Source organism: Oncorhynchus nerka, linkage group LG9a (assembly GCF_034236695.1).
Source record: "Oncorhynchus nerka isolate Pitt River linkage group LG9a, Oner_Uvic_2.0, whole genome shotgun sequence".
Classification (NCBI taxonomy): Eukaryota; Metazoa; Chordata; class Actinopteri; order Salmoniformes; family Salmonidae; genus Oncorhynchus; species Oncorhynchus nerka.
Window position 1 is genome coordinate 25,928,899 of NC_088404.1, and position 12,221 is coordinate 25,941,119.

Below are 12,221 nucleotides of genomic sequence, written 5' to 3' on the forward strand. Positions count from 1 at the left end.
TGGGCCTCTGTAGCCCTATGTAGATATTCCATTAAAAAATCTGCTGTTTCTAGCTACAATAGTCATTTACAACATTAACAATGTCTACACTGTTTTTCTGATCAATTTTATGTTATTTTAATGGACCAAAAAATATTTTTCTTGGACCTCTCTAGGGTATGTGGGACGTTAGTGTCCCACCTGGCCAACATCCAGTGAGATTGCAGAGCGCCAAATTCAAATACAGAAATACTCATTATAAAAATTCAGAAAACAAAACATATTTGACATAGGTTTAAAGATTAACTTCTTGTGAATCCAACGGTGTCAGATTTTAAAATGCTTTACGGCAAAAGCATACCTTACGATTATTTGAGAACATAGCCCAGCAGACAAATCAGAAGAGTTACAGAGTTACACAAGTCAGAAATAGAGATAAGATGAATCCCTACACTTTGATGATCTTCATATGGTTGCACTCCGAAGATATTCATTTACTCAATAAATGTTCCTTTTGTTCAATAGTCTCTTTATATCCAAAAACCTCAGTTTTCTTCAGTAATCCACAGGCCCAAACGCAGTCAAAACAGGCAGACAAAAAATCCAAATTGTATCCGTAAAGTTCATAGAAACATGTCAAACGATGTTTATATTCAACCCTCGGGTTGTTTTTAGCCTAAATGATCTATAATATTTCAACCGGACAATAACGTTGTCAATATAAAAGGTAAACAAGAATGGCACTCTCTCGGGATTGCGCATGAAAATGCTCTGTGACACTTCAGAGTCCACTCATTCAGACTGGTCGTACTCCCTCATTTATCAGAATACAAGCCTGAAACCATTTCTAAAGACTGTTGACATCTAGTGGAAGGCATAGGAAGTGTTATTTGAGTCCTAAGTCAATGGATACTGTAATGGCATTGAATAGAAAACTACAAAAAGAAAAATCCATTCAGGAAGTATTTTTTTTTTCTCAGGTTGTTGCCTGCCAAATCAGTTCTGTTATACTCAGACATTATTTTAACAGTTTTGGAAACCTTAGAGTGTTTTCTATCCAAATCTACCAGTTATATGCATATCATATCTTCTGGGCCCGAGTAGCAGGCTGTTTAATTTGGGCCTGCTTTTCATCCAAAATTCTGAATGCTGCCCCCTACCCTAGAGAAGTTTAAAAAACAAGGACATTTCAAGTGACCCCAAACTTTTGAATGGTAGTGCATGTTTAACAGGTGGGGCTCAACACGGTTGGTCTCTGCCTTCGTATAGTACTGATTTTGAAGTCAATTTCCGCCCGGTAACAGATTGTGGAGTGGGTTAGGATGTGATGGTCATGTGTCGTGGTCTCTCTGTGCTAGAACAACGCCTCCAAGCTGCTGCTGGCAATCATGGAGAGTCGCCATGACAGCGAGAACGCCGAGAAGATCCTTTACAAGATGAGGCCCATGGAGCTGGTGAGTGAATCCACACACACACTAACACACACAAATACACACTTTACTGACAAAGTGTGTTCCAGGTGGATGTGATGAAGGAGGCATATGCCCAGGGCCTGGAGAGTGAAGCTGAGGAGAACTCTATAGGAGACCAGATCAAACCAAAAGACGTAGGACACAACATCTACATCCTGGCCCACCAGGTAACCCCATGACGTGTGTTATAACAAGCATGATTGAGTGTGTGTGTGGGGGAGAATTTGTGCACCTGCGTATTAATACTTTAATAAGGGCCCAATGACAAAGGCAAAGTCAGTGGCACAGAAAAAGACGGTAATTCACATACTGTATCATTCGCCTGTGTCACACTCTTACTCCACCGCCAGGTGAGTCTAATGATTCATGTCTGTAGGTGTGTTCATATAGGCTTGTTTTGTGTGATTTCAGCAGGTGATAATGGATGTAACTTTCAGTGGAAGAAATGGTTCCTGTGTTGAGTGAGACAGACCAGGTCTAGCGGGTTTTCACTTCTGTCTTTCACCCAAAATAGATTTTCAGACAGGGTATTTCTGTCCCACCAACGGACTGGTTTCATCATGACCACCAGGCTCTCTGGGGCTGGCTGTTTGCACTTCCAAAATAACACCAAACACACATGAGCACATACAGAAGTTTGCACACACACGCTCAACCCCTTCATGAAACCCCACATGTGCAAATTTACAAACATTACATACCACACACCTGCCTCAAGCATTCATATACACACACATAACACACATAACCCAAGCATTCCCTTTTAGCTATTGCTCCTGTTTATCAGTAAAAGTCACCACACTTCTGAGCATCTGCCCAGCAAACCAAAATAGGTTATGTGAATGTTCCCACAATGTAAAAAAAAAGTACTTTCCAAATGCGCTGTTTGTGTATAGTATTCAGACGCCTTGGCTTTTTCCACATTTTTGGTTCTTTATAAACTTATTCTAAAATGGATAAAATTGTCTTTTTCCACCAGTGTGTACAGTTGAAGTCAGAAGTTTACATACATACACCTTAGCCAAATACATTTAAACTCAGTTTTCACAATCCCTGACATTTAATCCTAGTAAAAAATCCCTGTCTTAGGTCAGTTAGGACCACCACTTTATTTTAAGAATTTGAAATGTCAGAATAATAGTAGAGAGAATGATTTATTTCAACTTTTATTTTTTTCATCACATTCCCAGTGGGTCAGAAGTTTGCATACACTCAATTAGTATTTGGTAGCATTGCCTTTAAATTATTTAACTTGGGTCAAATGTTTCAGGTAGCCTTCCACAAGGTTCCCACAATAAGTAGAATGTTGGCCCATTGCTCCTGGCAGAGATGGTGTAATTGAGTCAGGTTTGTAGGCCTCCTTGCTCGCACTCTTTTTCAGTTATGCCCACAGATTCTCTCAAGGATAGAGGTCAGGGCTTTGTGATGGCCACTCCAATACATTGACTTTGTTGTCCTTTAGCCATTTTGCTACAACTTTGGAAGTATGCTTGGGGTCATTGTCCATTTGCGACCAAGCTTTAACTTCCTGAATTATGTCTTGAGATGTTGCTTCAATATATCCAAATAATTTAAATTCCTCATGATGCCATCTATTTTGTGAAGTGCACCAGTCCCTCCTGCAGCAAAGCACCCCAATAACATGATGCTGCCACCCCCGTGCTTCACAGTTGGGATGGTGTTCTTCGGCTTGCAAGCCTCCCCCTTTTTCCTCCAAACATAATGATGGTCATTATGGCCAAACAGTTCTGTTTTTGTTTTATCAGACCAGAGGACTTTTCTTCAAAAAGTACGATCTTTGTCCCCATGTGCAGTTGCAAACTGTAGTCTGGCTTTTTTATGGCAGTTTTGGAGCAGTGGCTTCTTCCTTGCTGAGCGGCCTTTCAGGTTATGTCGATATAGGACTCATTTTACTGTGGATATAGATACTTTTGAACCTGCTTCCTTCAGCATCTACACAAGGTCCTTTGCTGTTGTTCTGGGATTGATTTGCACTTTTCGCACCAAAGTATGTTCATCTCTAGGAGACAGAACGCGTCTCCTTCCTGAGCGGTATGACGCTTGCGTGGTTCCATGGTGTTTATCCTTGCGTACTATTGTTTGTACAGATGAATGTGGTACCTTCAGGCATTTGGAAATTGCTCCCAAGGATGAACCAGACTTGTGGTGGTCTACAATTTATTTTCTGAGGTCTTGTCTGATTTCTTTAGATTTTTCCATTTTGATGTCAAGCAAAGAGACACTGAGTTTGAAGGTAGGCCTTGAAATACATCAACAGATACACCTCCAATTGACTCAAATTATGTCAATTAGCCAATCAGAAGCGTCTAAAGCCATGAGATACATTTCTGGAATTTCCCAAGCTGTTTAAAGGCACAGTCAACTTAGTGTATGTGAACTTCTGACCCACTGGAATTGTGACACAGTGAATTATAAGTGAAATAATATGTCTGTAAACAATTGTTGGAATAATGACTTGTGTCATGCACAAAGTAGATGTCCTAACCGACATGCCAAAACTATAGTTGTTAAACAAGAAATGTGTGGAGTGGTAGAAAAACGAGTTTTAATCGCTCCAACCTAAGTGTATGTAAACTTCCGACTTCAACTGTATGTATGTACGTACAGTACCAGTCAAATATTTGGACACATCTACCTCGTTCAAGGGTTTTTCTTTATTTTTACAAATTTTCTACATTGTAGAATACTAGTGAAGACATTAAAACTATGAAATAACACATATGGAATCTTGTGGTAACCAAAAAAGTGTAAATATATTTTATATTTGAGATTATTCAAAGTAGCCACACTTTGCCTTGATGACAGCTTTGCACACACTTAGCATTCTCAACCACTGGTACTGTACATACATAGATAAACAAATACAGTGCATTTGGAAAGTATTCAGACCCATTTACTTTTTCTACATTTTGTTATGTTACAGCCTTATTCTAAAATGGATGAAAAATAAAAATGTCCTCATCAAGCTACACACATTACTCCATAATGACAAAGCAAAAACAGGTTTTTAGAAATGTTAGAAAATGTAGAAAAAAGCAAAAATATTAAATTTACATAAGTATTCTGTACTTTGTTGAAGCATATTCGGAAGCGATTACACCCTTGAGTCTTCTTGGGGCGGCAGGTAGCTTAGTTGTTAGAGCGCTGGGCCAGTAACCGAAAGGTTGCTGGATCGAATACCCGAGCTGACGAGGTAAAAATCTGTCGTTCTGCCCCTGAACAGAGCAGTTAACCCACTGTTCCCCGGTAGGCCATCATTGTAAATAAGAATTTGTTCTTAACTGACCTGCCTCGTTAAATGAAGGTAAAATACAATAAAAATATTGGGTAAGATATTATTGCGTAAGAGGCTTCAAGCTTGGCACGCCTGCATTTGTGGAGTTTCTCCCATACTTCTCTGCAGATCCTCTCAAGCTCTGTCAAGTTGGATGGGGAGCATCGCTGCACACCTATTTTCAGGACTCTCCAGAGATGTTCAATTGGGTTCAAGTCCTGGCTCTGGCTGGGCCTCTCAAGGAAATTCAGAGACTTGACCCGAAGTCACTCCTGCGCTGTCTTGGCTGTGTGCTGTTGGAAGGTGAAGCAGGTTTTCATCAACGATCCTTTAAGGTGCCTTTTTAGCAAACACCAAGCGGCCTGTCATGTGCCTTTTACTGAGGATTGGCTTCCGTCTGGCCACTGTACCATAAAGGCCTTACTAGTGGAGTACTGCAGAGATGGTTGTCCTTCTGGAAGTTTCTCCCATCTCTAGAGAGGAGCTCTGGTGCTCTGCCAGAGTGACCATTGGGTTCTTGGTCACCTCCCTGACCAAGTCCCTTTTCCCCCGTTTGCTCTGATTGGCTGGGCGGGCCAGCTCTAGGAAGAGTCTTGGTGGTTCCAAACTTCTTCCATTTAAGAGTGGAGGCCACTGTGTTATTGGGGACCTTCAATGCTGCAGAAATGGTTTGGTACCCTTCCCCAGATCTGTGCATCGACACAATACTGTCTCGGAGCTCTACGAACAATTCCTTTAACCTCTTGGCTTGGTTTTTGCTCTGACATGCGCTGTCAACTGTGGGACCTTATATAGACAGGTGCCTTTCCAAGTTATGTCCAGTCAATTGAAATTCCCCACAGGTCGACTCCAATCAAGTTGTAGAAACATCTCAAGGATGATCAATGGAAACAGGATGCACCTGAGGTCCAATTTCGAGTCTCGTAGCAAAGGGTCTGAATACTTTTGTAAATAAGGTATTCTTCTTTTTGTAACACATTTGCAAACATGTCTAAACCTGTTTTCGCTTTGTCATTTTGGGGTATTGTGTGTAGATTGAGGAGGAAATACATTTTATTCATTCCATTTTAGAGTAAGGCTGTAACAAAATGTGGAAAAAGCGAAGGGGTCTGAATTATTTCTGATTGCACTGTACATATTTGTGTGTTTTCAAGATATCATCCTAATGTTAGATAGGGTTTTATCTATAACTTAATGGGGCTCTTAGCTTATGTTCTGGGAATGTTCCCAGTTTGCTGTGTGCTGTCTGAAATAGTCAGCTGAGAATCACCCCCATCTCACCTGATGGAAGAAAGAGTCTGCCGACACGTGTATAATGTTTATCACCACAGAAAGAGGAATAGGCAGGCAGACATTCATCACTGGATAGAGAGGAGAAGTAGTACATTGTCAACAACAGACTTGGTATTGAGCAGATGGTTTAGGGGATGATGTCTGCTTGGTGATTGACATCAGAATGCCTCACTAAATGGCAATGATCTCTCACTGCTCTGTTTCATTGTAAGGACTGTCTCTCTACACCTCTACGGGAGGGCAGTTTAACGCTCAGCCCAGTCAAAGCTACGGGAGGGCAGTTTAACGCTCAGCCCAGTCAAAGCTACGGGAGGGCAGCTTAACGCTCAGCCCAGTCAAAGCTACGGGAGGGCAGCTTAACGCTCAGCCCAGTCAAAGCTACGGGAGGGCAGTTTAACGCTCAGCCCAGTCAAAGCTACGGGAGGGCAGCTTAACGCTCAGCCCAGTCAAAGCTCTTTTCTGTTGTGTAACAAGCTCCTGCCCATCATCGAAAAACATCTGAAACCCTACCTTACATTTACATTTAACATTTAAGTCATTTAGCAGACGCTCTTATCCAGAGCGACTTACAAATTGGTGCGTTCACCTTATGACATCCAGTGGAACAGCCACTTTACAATAGTGCATCTAAATCTTTTAAGGGGGGGGGTGAGAAGGATTACTTTATCCTATCCTAGGTATTCCTTAAAGAGGTGGGGTTTCAGGTGTCTCCGGAAGGTGGTGATTGACTCCGCTGTCCTGGCGTCGTGAGGGAGTTTGTTCCACCATTGGGGGGCCAGAGCAGCGAACAGTTTTGACTGGGCTGAGCGGGAACTGTACTTCCTCAGTGGTAGGGAGGCGAGCAGGCCAGAGGTGGATGAACGCCTCTGGCCTGCCTCTTCAAATAGTATCTTAAATAATCCCATAGCACCCCCCCTCTCGCACCTCCTCTTCAGCATCTGCTAAATGACTCAAATGTGAATGTTTATAAGTTACAAACAAATTAGGTGTTGAAATTAGAGGTCGACCGATTATGATTTTTCAACGCCGATACCTATTATTGGAGAACCAAAAAAGCCGATACCGATTAAAAAAAAATATATATAATAGTAATAAATACATTTTTAAAAATGTATTTGTTATAATGACAATTACAACAATACTGAATTAACACTTATTTTAACTTAATATAATACATCAATAAAATCAATTTAGCCTCAAGTAGATAATGAAACATGTTCAATTTGGTTTACATAATGCAAAAACAAAGTGTTGGAGAAGAAAGTAAAAGTGCAATATGTGCTGTGTAAGAAAGCTAACGTTTCAGTTCCTTGCTCAGAACATGAGAACATATGAAAGCTGGTTGTTCCTTTTAACATGAGTCTTCAATATTCCTAGGTAAGAAGTTTTAGGTTATAGTTATTATAGGACTATTTCCCTCTATACCATTTGTATTTCATTAACCTTTGACTATTGGATGGTCTTATAGGCACTTTAGTATTGCCAGTGTAACAGCATAGCCTCCATCCTCCCTGGGCTCGAACCAGCAATACAACGACAACAGCCACCCCATCGAAGCAGCATTACCCATGCAGAGCAAGGGAAACAACCACCCCAAGGCTCAGAGCAATGAAGTTTGAAATGCTATTAGCGCGCGCTAACTAGCCAGCCATTTCACTTCGGTTACACCAGCCTCATCTCGGGAGTTGATAGGTTTGAAGTCCTAAACAGCGGAATGCTTGACGCACAACGAAGAGCTGCTGGCAAAACGCACGAAAGTGCTGTTTGAATGAATGTTTACGTGCCTGCTTCTGCCTACCACCGCTCAGTCAGATACTTAGATGCTTGTATGCTCAGTCAGATTATATGCAACACAGGACACGCTAGATAATATCTAGTAATATCATCAACAATGTGTAGTTAACTAGTGATTATGATTGATTGATTGTTTTTTATAAGATAAGTTTAATGCTAGCTAGCAACTTACCTTGGCTTACTGCATTTGCGTAACAGGCAGTCTCCTTGTGGAGTGCAACGGGAGAGAGGCAGGTCGTTATTGCGTTGGACTAGTTAACTTTAAGGTTGCAATCCCCCGAGCTGACAAGGTGAAAATCTGTCTTTCTGCCCCTGAACGAGGCAGTTAACCCTAGGCTGTCATTGAAAATAAGAATGTGTTCTTAACTGACTTGCCTAGTTAAATAAAGATTAAATAAAGGTGTAAAAAATTAAATGAAATTAAAATTAAAATGCCAAATCGGCGCCCAAAAATACAGATTTCCGATTGTTATGAAAACTTTAAATCGGCCCTAATTAATCGGCCATTCCGATTAATCGGTCGACCTCTAGTTGAAATGGATTGGGTTACAAACCCATTCCACATTTTACTATCGATGACAGATCTGTAATAGTGGAAGTACCTAGTGTTGACTGATTGGCTGTACTTTGTGTGTTTCAGCTAGCCAGACACAGCAAGTTCCTGCAGCAGAGCTTGAGGCCGCTAGCGACGGGGCTGCTGCTGAATGATGACACGGAGGGAGGCGACGCCCTTGGTTACTATGCCAACCACACCGCTCAGATAGAGGTAGACCTCACCCAGACAGTCTTCATCTAATCACATCATCCTATTATCTCAACCCAGTGGCAAAAACTGGTTAAAATTACGTCATGATTTTTATTTCAACCAGTTTTTGGTTGTAAATGACACCAAATCATCCAATTTTGCTCGCTGGAAAGCTACAGGCCTCTTCTGCGCTTTTTTTTTTTTTGCTGGGGGATTTGTGGTATATGGCCAAGGGCTGTATCCAGGCAAACTGCATTGCACCCTGAATAAGAGCAGTCCTTAGCCGTGGTATATTGGCCATATTCCATACCTCCTCTGGCCTTATTGTTTAAATATACAGTACCAGTCAAAAGTTTGGACACAGCTACTCAAGGGTTTTTCTTTATTTTTACTATTTTCTACAATGTAGAATATTAGTGAAGACATCGAAACTGTGAAATAACACATAGAATCACGTAGTTTCTTCACTAGGCTATTCTGGGGCGGCAGGGTAGCCTAATGGTTAGAGCGTTGGACTAGTAACCTCGGGTTGCAAGTTCGAATCCCCGAGCTGAAAGGGTACAAATCTGTCGTTCTGCCCCTGAACAGGCAGTTAACCCACTAGACCATCATTGAAAATAAGAATGTGTTCTTAACTGACTTGCCTAGTTAAATTAAGGTAAAATTAAATTTGATGTTTTGATGACAGCTTTGCATACTCTTGGCATTCTCTAAACAAGCTTCATAGTCACCTGGAATGCATTTCTATTAGATATACCCCTGAAAGTACAGCTACTTTTGTTCTTGGTCTTAGGGGTATATCATATCATGTTCTTTCGTCAGATTGTGCGTCACGACCGCACCATGGAGCAGATAGTGTTTCCAGTGCCCAACATCTGTGAGTACCTGACAGAGGAGTCCAAGATGCGCGTGTTCACTACAACCGAGAGGGATGACCAGGGCAGCAAGGTCAACGACTTCTTCACGCAGTTTGACGACCTCTATAATGAGATGCGCTGGCAGAAGAAGATACGCAGTAAGATAAAAAGTTTTACACTGATGAACAATTCTGGTGGTGAAATAATGGCTACATTGTGATACAGGGACATTAACCAGTTGTCCCGTGTCACTATAGATAACCTGGCTCTGTTCTGGTTCTCTCGGCACATCTCTCTCTGGGGAAGCATCTCTTTCTACCTAGCCGTTCTAGTCAACGTGGCCGTGGCTCTCTTCTACCCCTTTGGAGATGACGGAGATGAAGGTGAGATGTCCTACAGCAAGTTCTTATTCATTAGAGACAGTTTGAGACAGTTATATAATGTCCTCGTCTGCTTGCATGTGCCTCGCCTTTCAAGGTATTTTTGTACTTCCCTTATGCACTATGCTTTTCTACACGCTTACTATACCACTGGTCAATATAATCTACCATTCGACTGTCTATCCTGCCCTTTATCCATAGTGACAATAGTGGTAGTTGGATTGTGTTTCTAGACCTGTAATTGGTTAATCATACCAAACATAAAATAATTCAATTGTGACCGACCGGCTCGATTCGGTCTTTATGTAGCAAAATTGGAAATTGTGTTTTTTACATTGGATAAACAAGACTCGGAGCTATACAATTGTATATCATACACTACAGTTGAGGAACAATGGGAAAGTAATCCTGCTTTGAGAGTTAATAAACTTGTAACGTCACTTTTGAAAAAATAGCCTTTGAATGTTTTGGTACTACTACTGGAGAGCCCTTCTTTGTCTGCACCCATTCAGCATCGTTCACACCCTTTTAAGCTTTAACCCCACCCATCTCTTTAAGGATTCACATGTGAGGCTATGTACTAAACAACCAAAGTTTTTCAAGACTAAAGGCTGGTTTATACTACGGATGTTTGTAAATTTAATCTGGAGTGTCTGAGTGTGCTCTGGGTGTTCGAAAGCTCAGAGAGTTGCCAGATTGGCCATTCGAAAAATTCAGAGCGTTTTGTTCTCGGAGTGTTCAGAGCGCACACTGAACGCTCTGGCTGAAAAGTAGGATTGATCCGAGCATTCTGACCGAACAGCAGCAGTCAAGCACCCAAGCTAACTGGCTAATGTTGGCTAGCTTGCTAGTTACTTCCAGACACAAATGAGAGAACAGCTCACTCTGACCATTTTACTCGCTCTGTTTTTATGTTATCCAGAACGTTGGTGACTGCAACTGTGCTGCTGGCAATAATGTAATTACGCTTTTTTTGCCAATTTTTTTCTGACACCAACCATATTCAACGTGTGTTGAGCGTTCGTAAATTCGTCAGTTATTCTGAGCGAATTTACCAGCTATGTCTATCGAAAGTTGTTGAAGTGACAACATAAACATTCTATTGAAATAGTTACTTGCATGGTGCAGTCTTTTGTTTAGACATGTATCTAGCAAGCTAAACAATGACCCATAATCCCAACTCATAACGTTACTACCTTGCATGAATCTGAAGGTAGCTAACCAAACAGGTTCAATGTTAGCTAGCTAACATTAGGCTTAAACTAGAAATCCAAATGGCTCTGAGATATGAATAATATTACTACACAGATCATACACACAATGTTAGCTAGCCAGCCTATTAACTTTAGCTAGTTAGTTAACAGTACACTTTAACTTGAAATGAAAATTACTTTCTGACAAAATTAGTCATGTGAAATATCTAAAATTGTAGACTCTCTTACCCGTATACATGAATGGACGCTTCTCCCTCTCTGTCACGAATGTCATGGTTGCCCTTAGTTTGAAAATGTGATCCGGAGCCTTCTCTGTGTTCTCTTTTCGACTCCATCTGCATATTTGCAGTCAAACACCAGAATTCTCTCCATCTCCTTAGCTATCATACTCGAATTCCACAATTTCAAAACTCAGTCCTTCAGAAAGTGGAGAGCAACACTTTATGCAGTTCTACTACGTGAGATCTTTAAAAAAAAAGCTGTGTTAGAAAGTATTACATTTATTACAACATATACTGACCAGCTCATATTATAAACCGAAGCGTGCTACATGGCAGACCAATCCAAACTCCTCTATCGGCATGTCCAGCCCACTCATTATCTTAGCCAGTCATGGCTTGCAGGAAGATTTCGGTATTTTTTTCCATGGCTAAACCAACTAGGCTCGTAATTTAACAATTTTACAGATGGCATACAAGTTTGTTATTAAGGCACATGAAAGTTCACAAGGCAATTCTGCCACAAAAAACACATTTTAATAAAATAAAAAAAGGTTTTGTTCAAATGACTGTCCTGTGAAGTAGTGAAGCACGACTTACGCATAGTTTCCTGAAACAAGTCACAATTTTCTATATAAATCTACAAGATAGAGGAATAACTGATAGGCAGTGGAGGCCAGGTGCTTCATTGTAAATGAAAGAACAGACACGCAGCTCAAAAAGCTCCCCTATTGATCTTGTTTTAGGGACAATAAAAGGATCCTACCTAGACTAGCCTATACAATCCAAACTACAATCCAATGAATAATTGCATAATTTTTTTCTCGTGATCACAATTCTACTCTAGGTTGTAAACTGCAGTGAAAATGTCATTTGAATAATGGCGCAAAAGCACTGTTATTTGAATGTTTCATTCCATTTGGAATAGTAGTGGGTCTACTCTCAACAGTTTACAGAAAGACACAGTAGCAGGC

At 40.9% G+C, this 12,221-nt stretch overlaps 1 protein-coding gene across 5 annotated transcripts in view; it reads left to right on the forward strand.

Annotated features, from left to right (window-relative positions):
* The window catches only part of LOC115134115 (inositol 1,4,5-trisphosphate receptor type 2-like), a 176,590-nt gene that overhangs the window by 103,798 nt on the left and 60,571 nt on the right, over nt 1-12,221 (forward strand). For all 5 annotated transcript variants that reach the window (XM_029667775.2, XM_029667772.2, XM_029667773.2 and 2 more), the window contains exons 44-48: nt 1,338-1,433; nt 1,499-1,618; nt 8,474-8,599; nt 9,401-9,593; nt 9,693-9,818. In XM_029667775.2, coding sequence (XP_029523635.1) covers nt 1,338-1,433; nt 1,499-1,618; nt 8,474-8,599; nt 9,401-9,593; nt 9,693-9,818 — 661 coding nt within the window. The remainder of the gene's footprint in view (nt 1-1,337; nt 1,434-1,498; nt 1,619-8,473; nt 8,600-9,400; nt 9,594-9,692; nt 9,819-12,221) is intronic.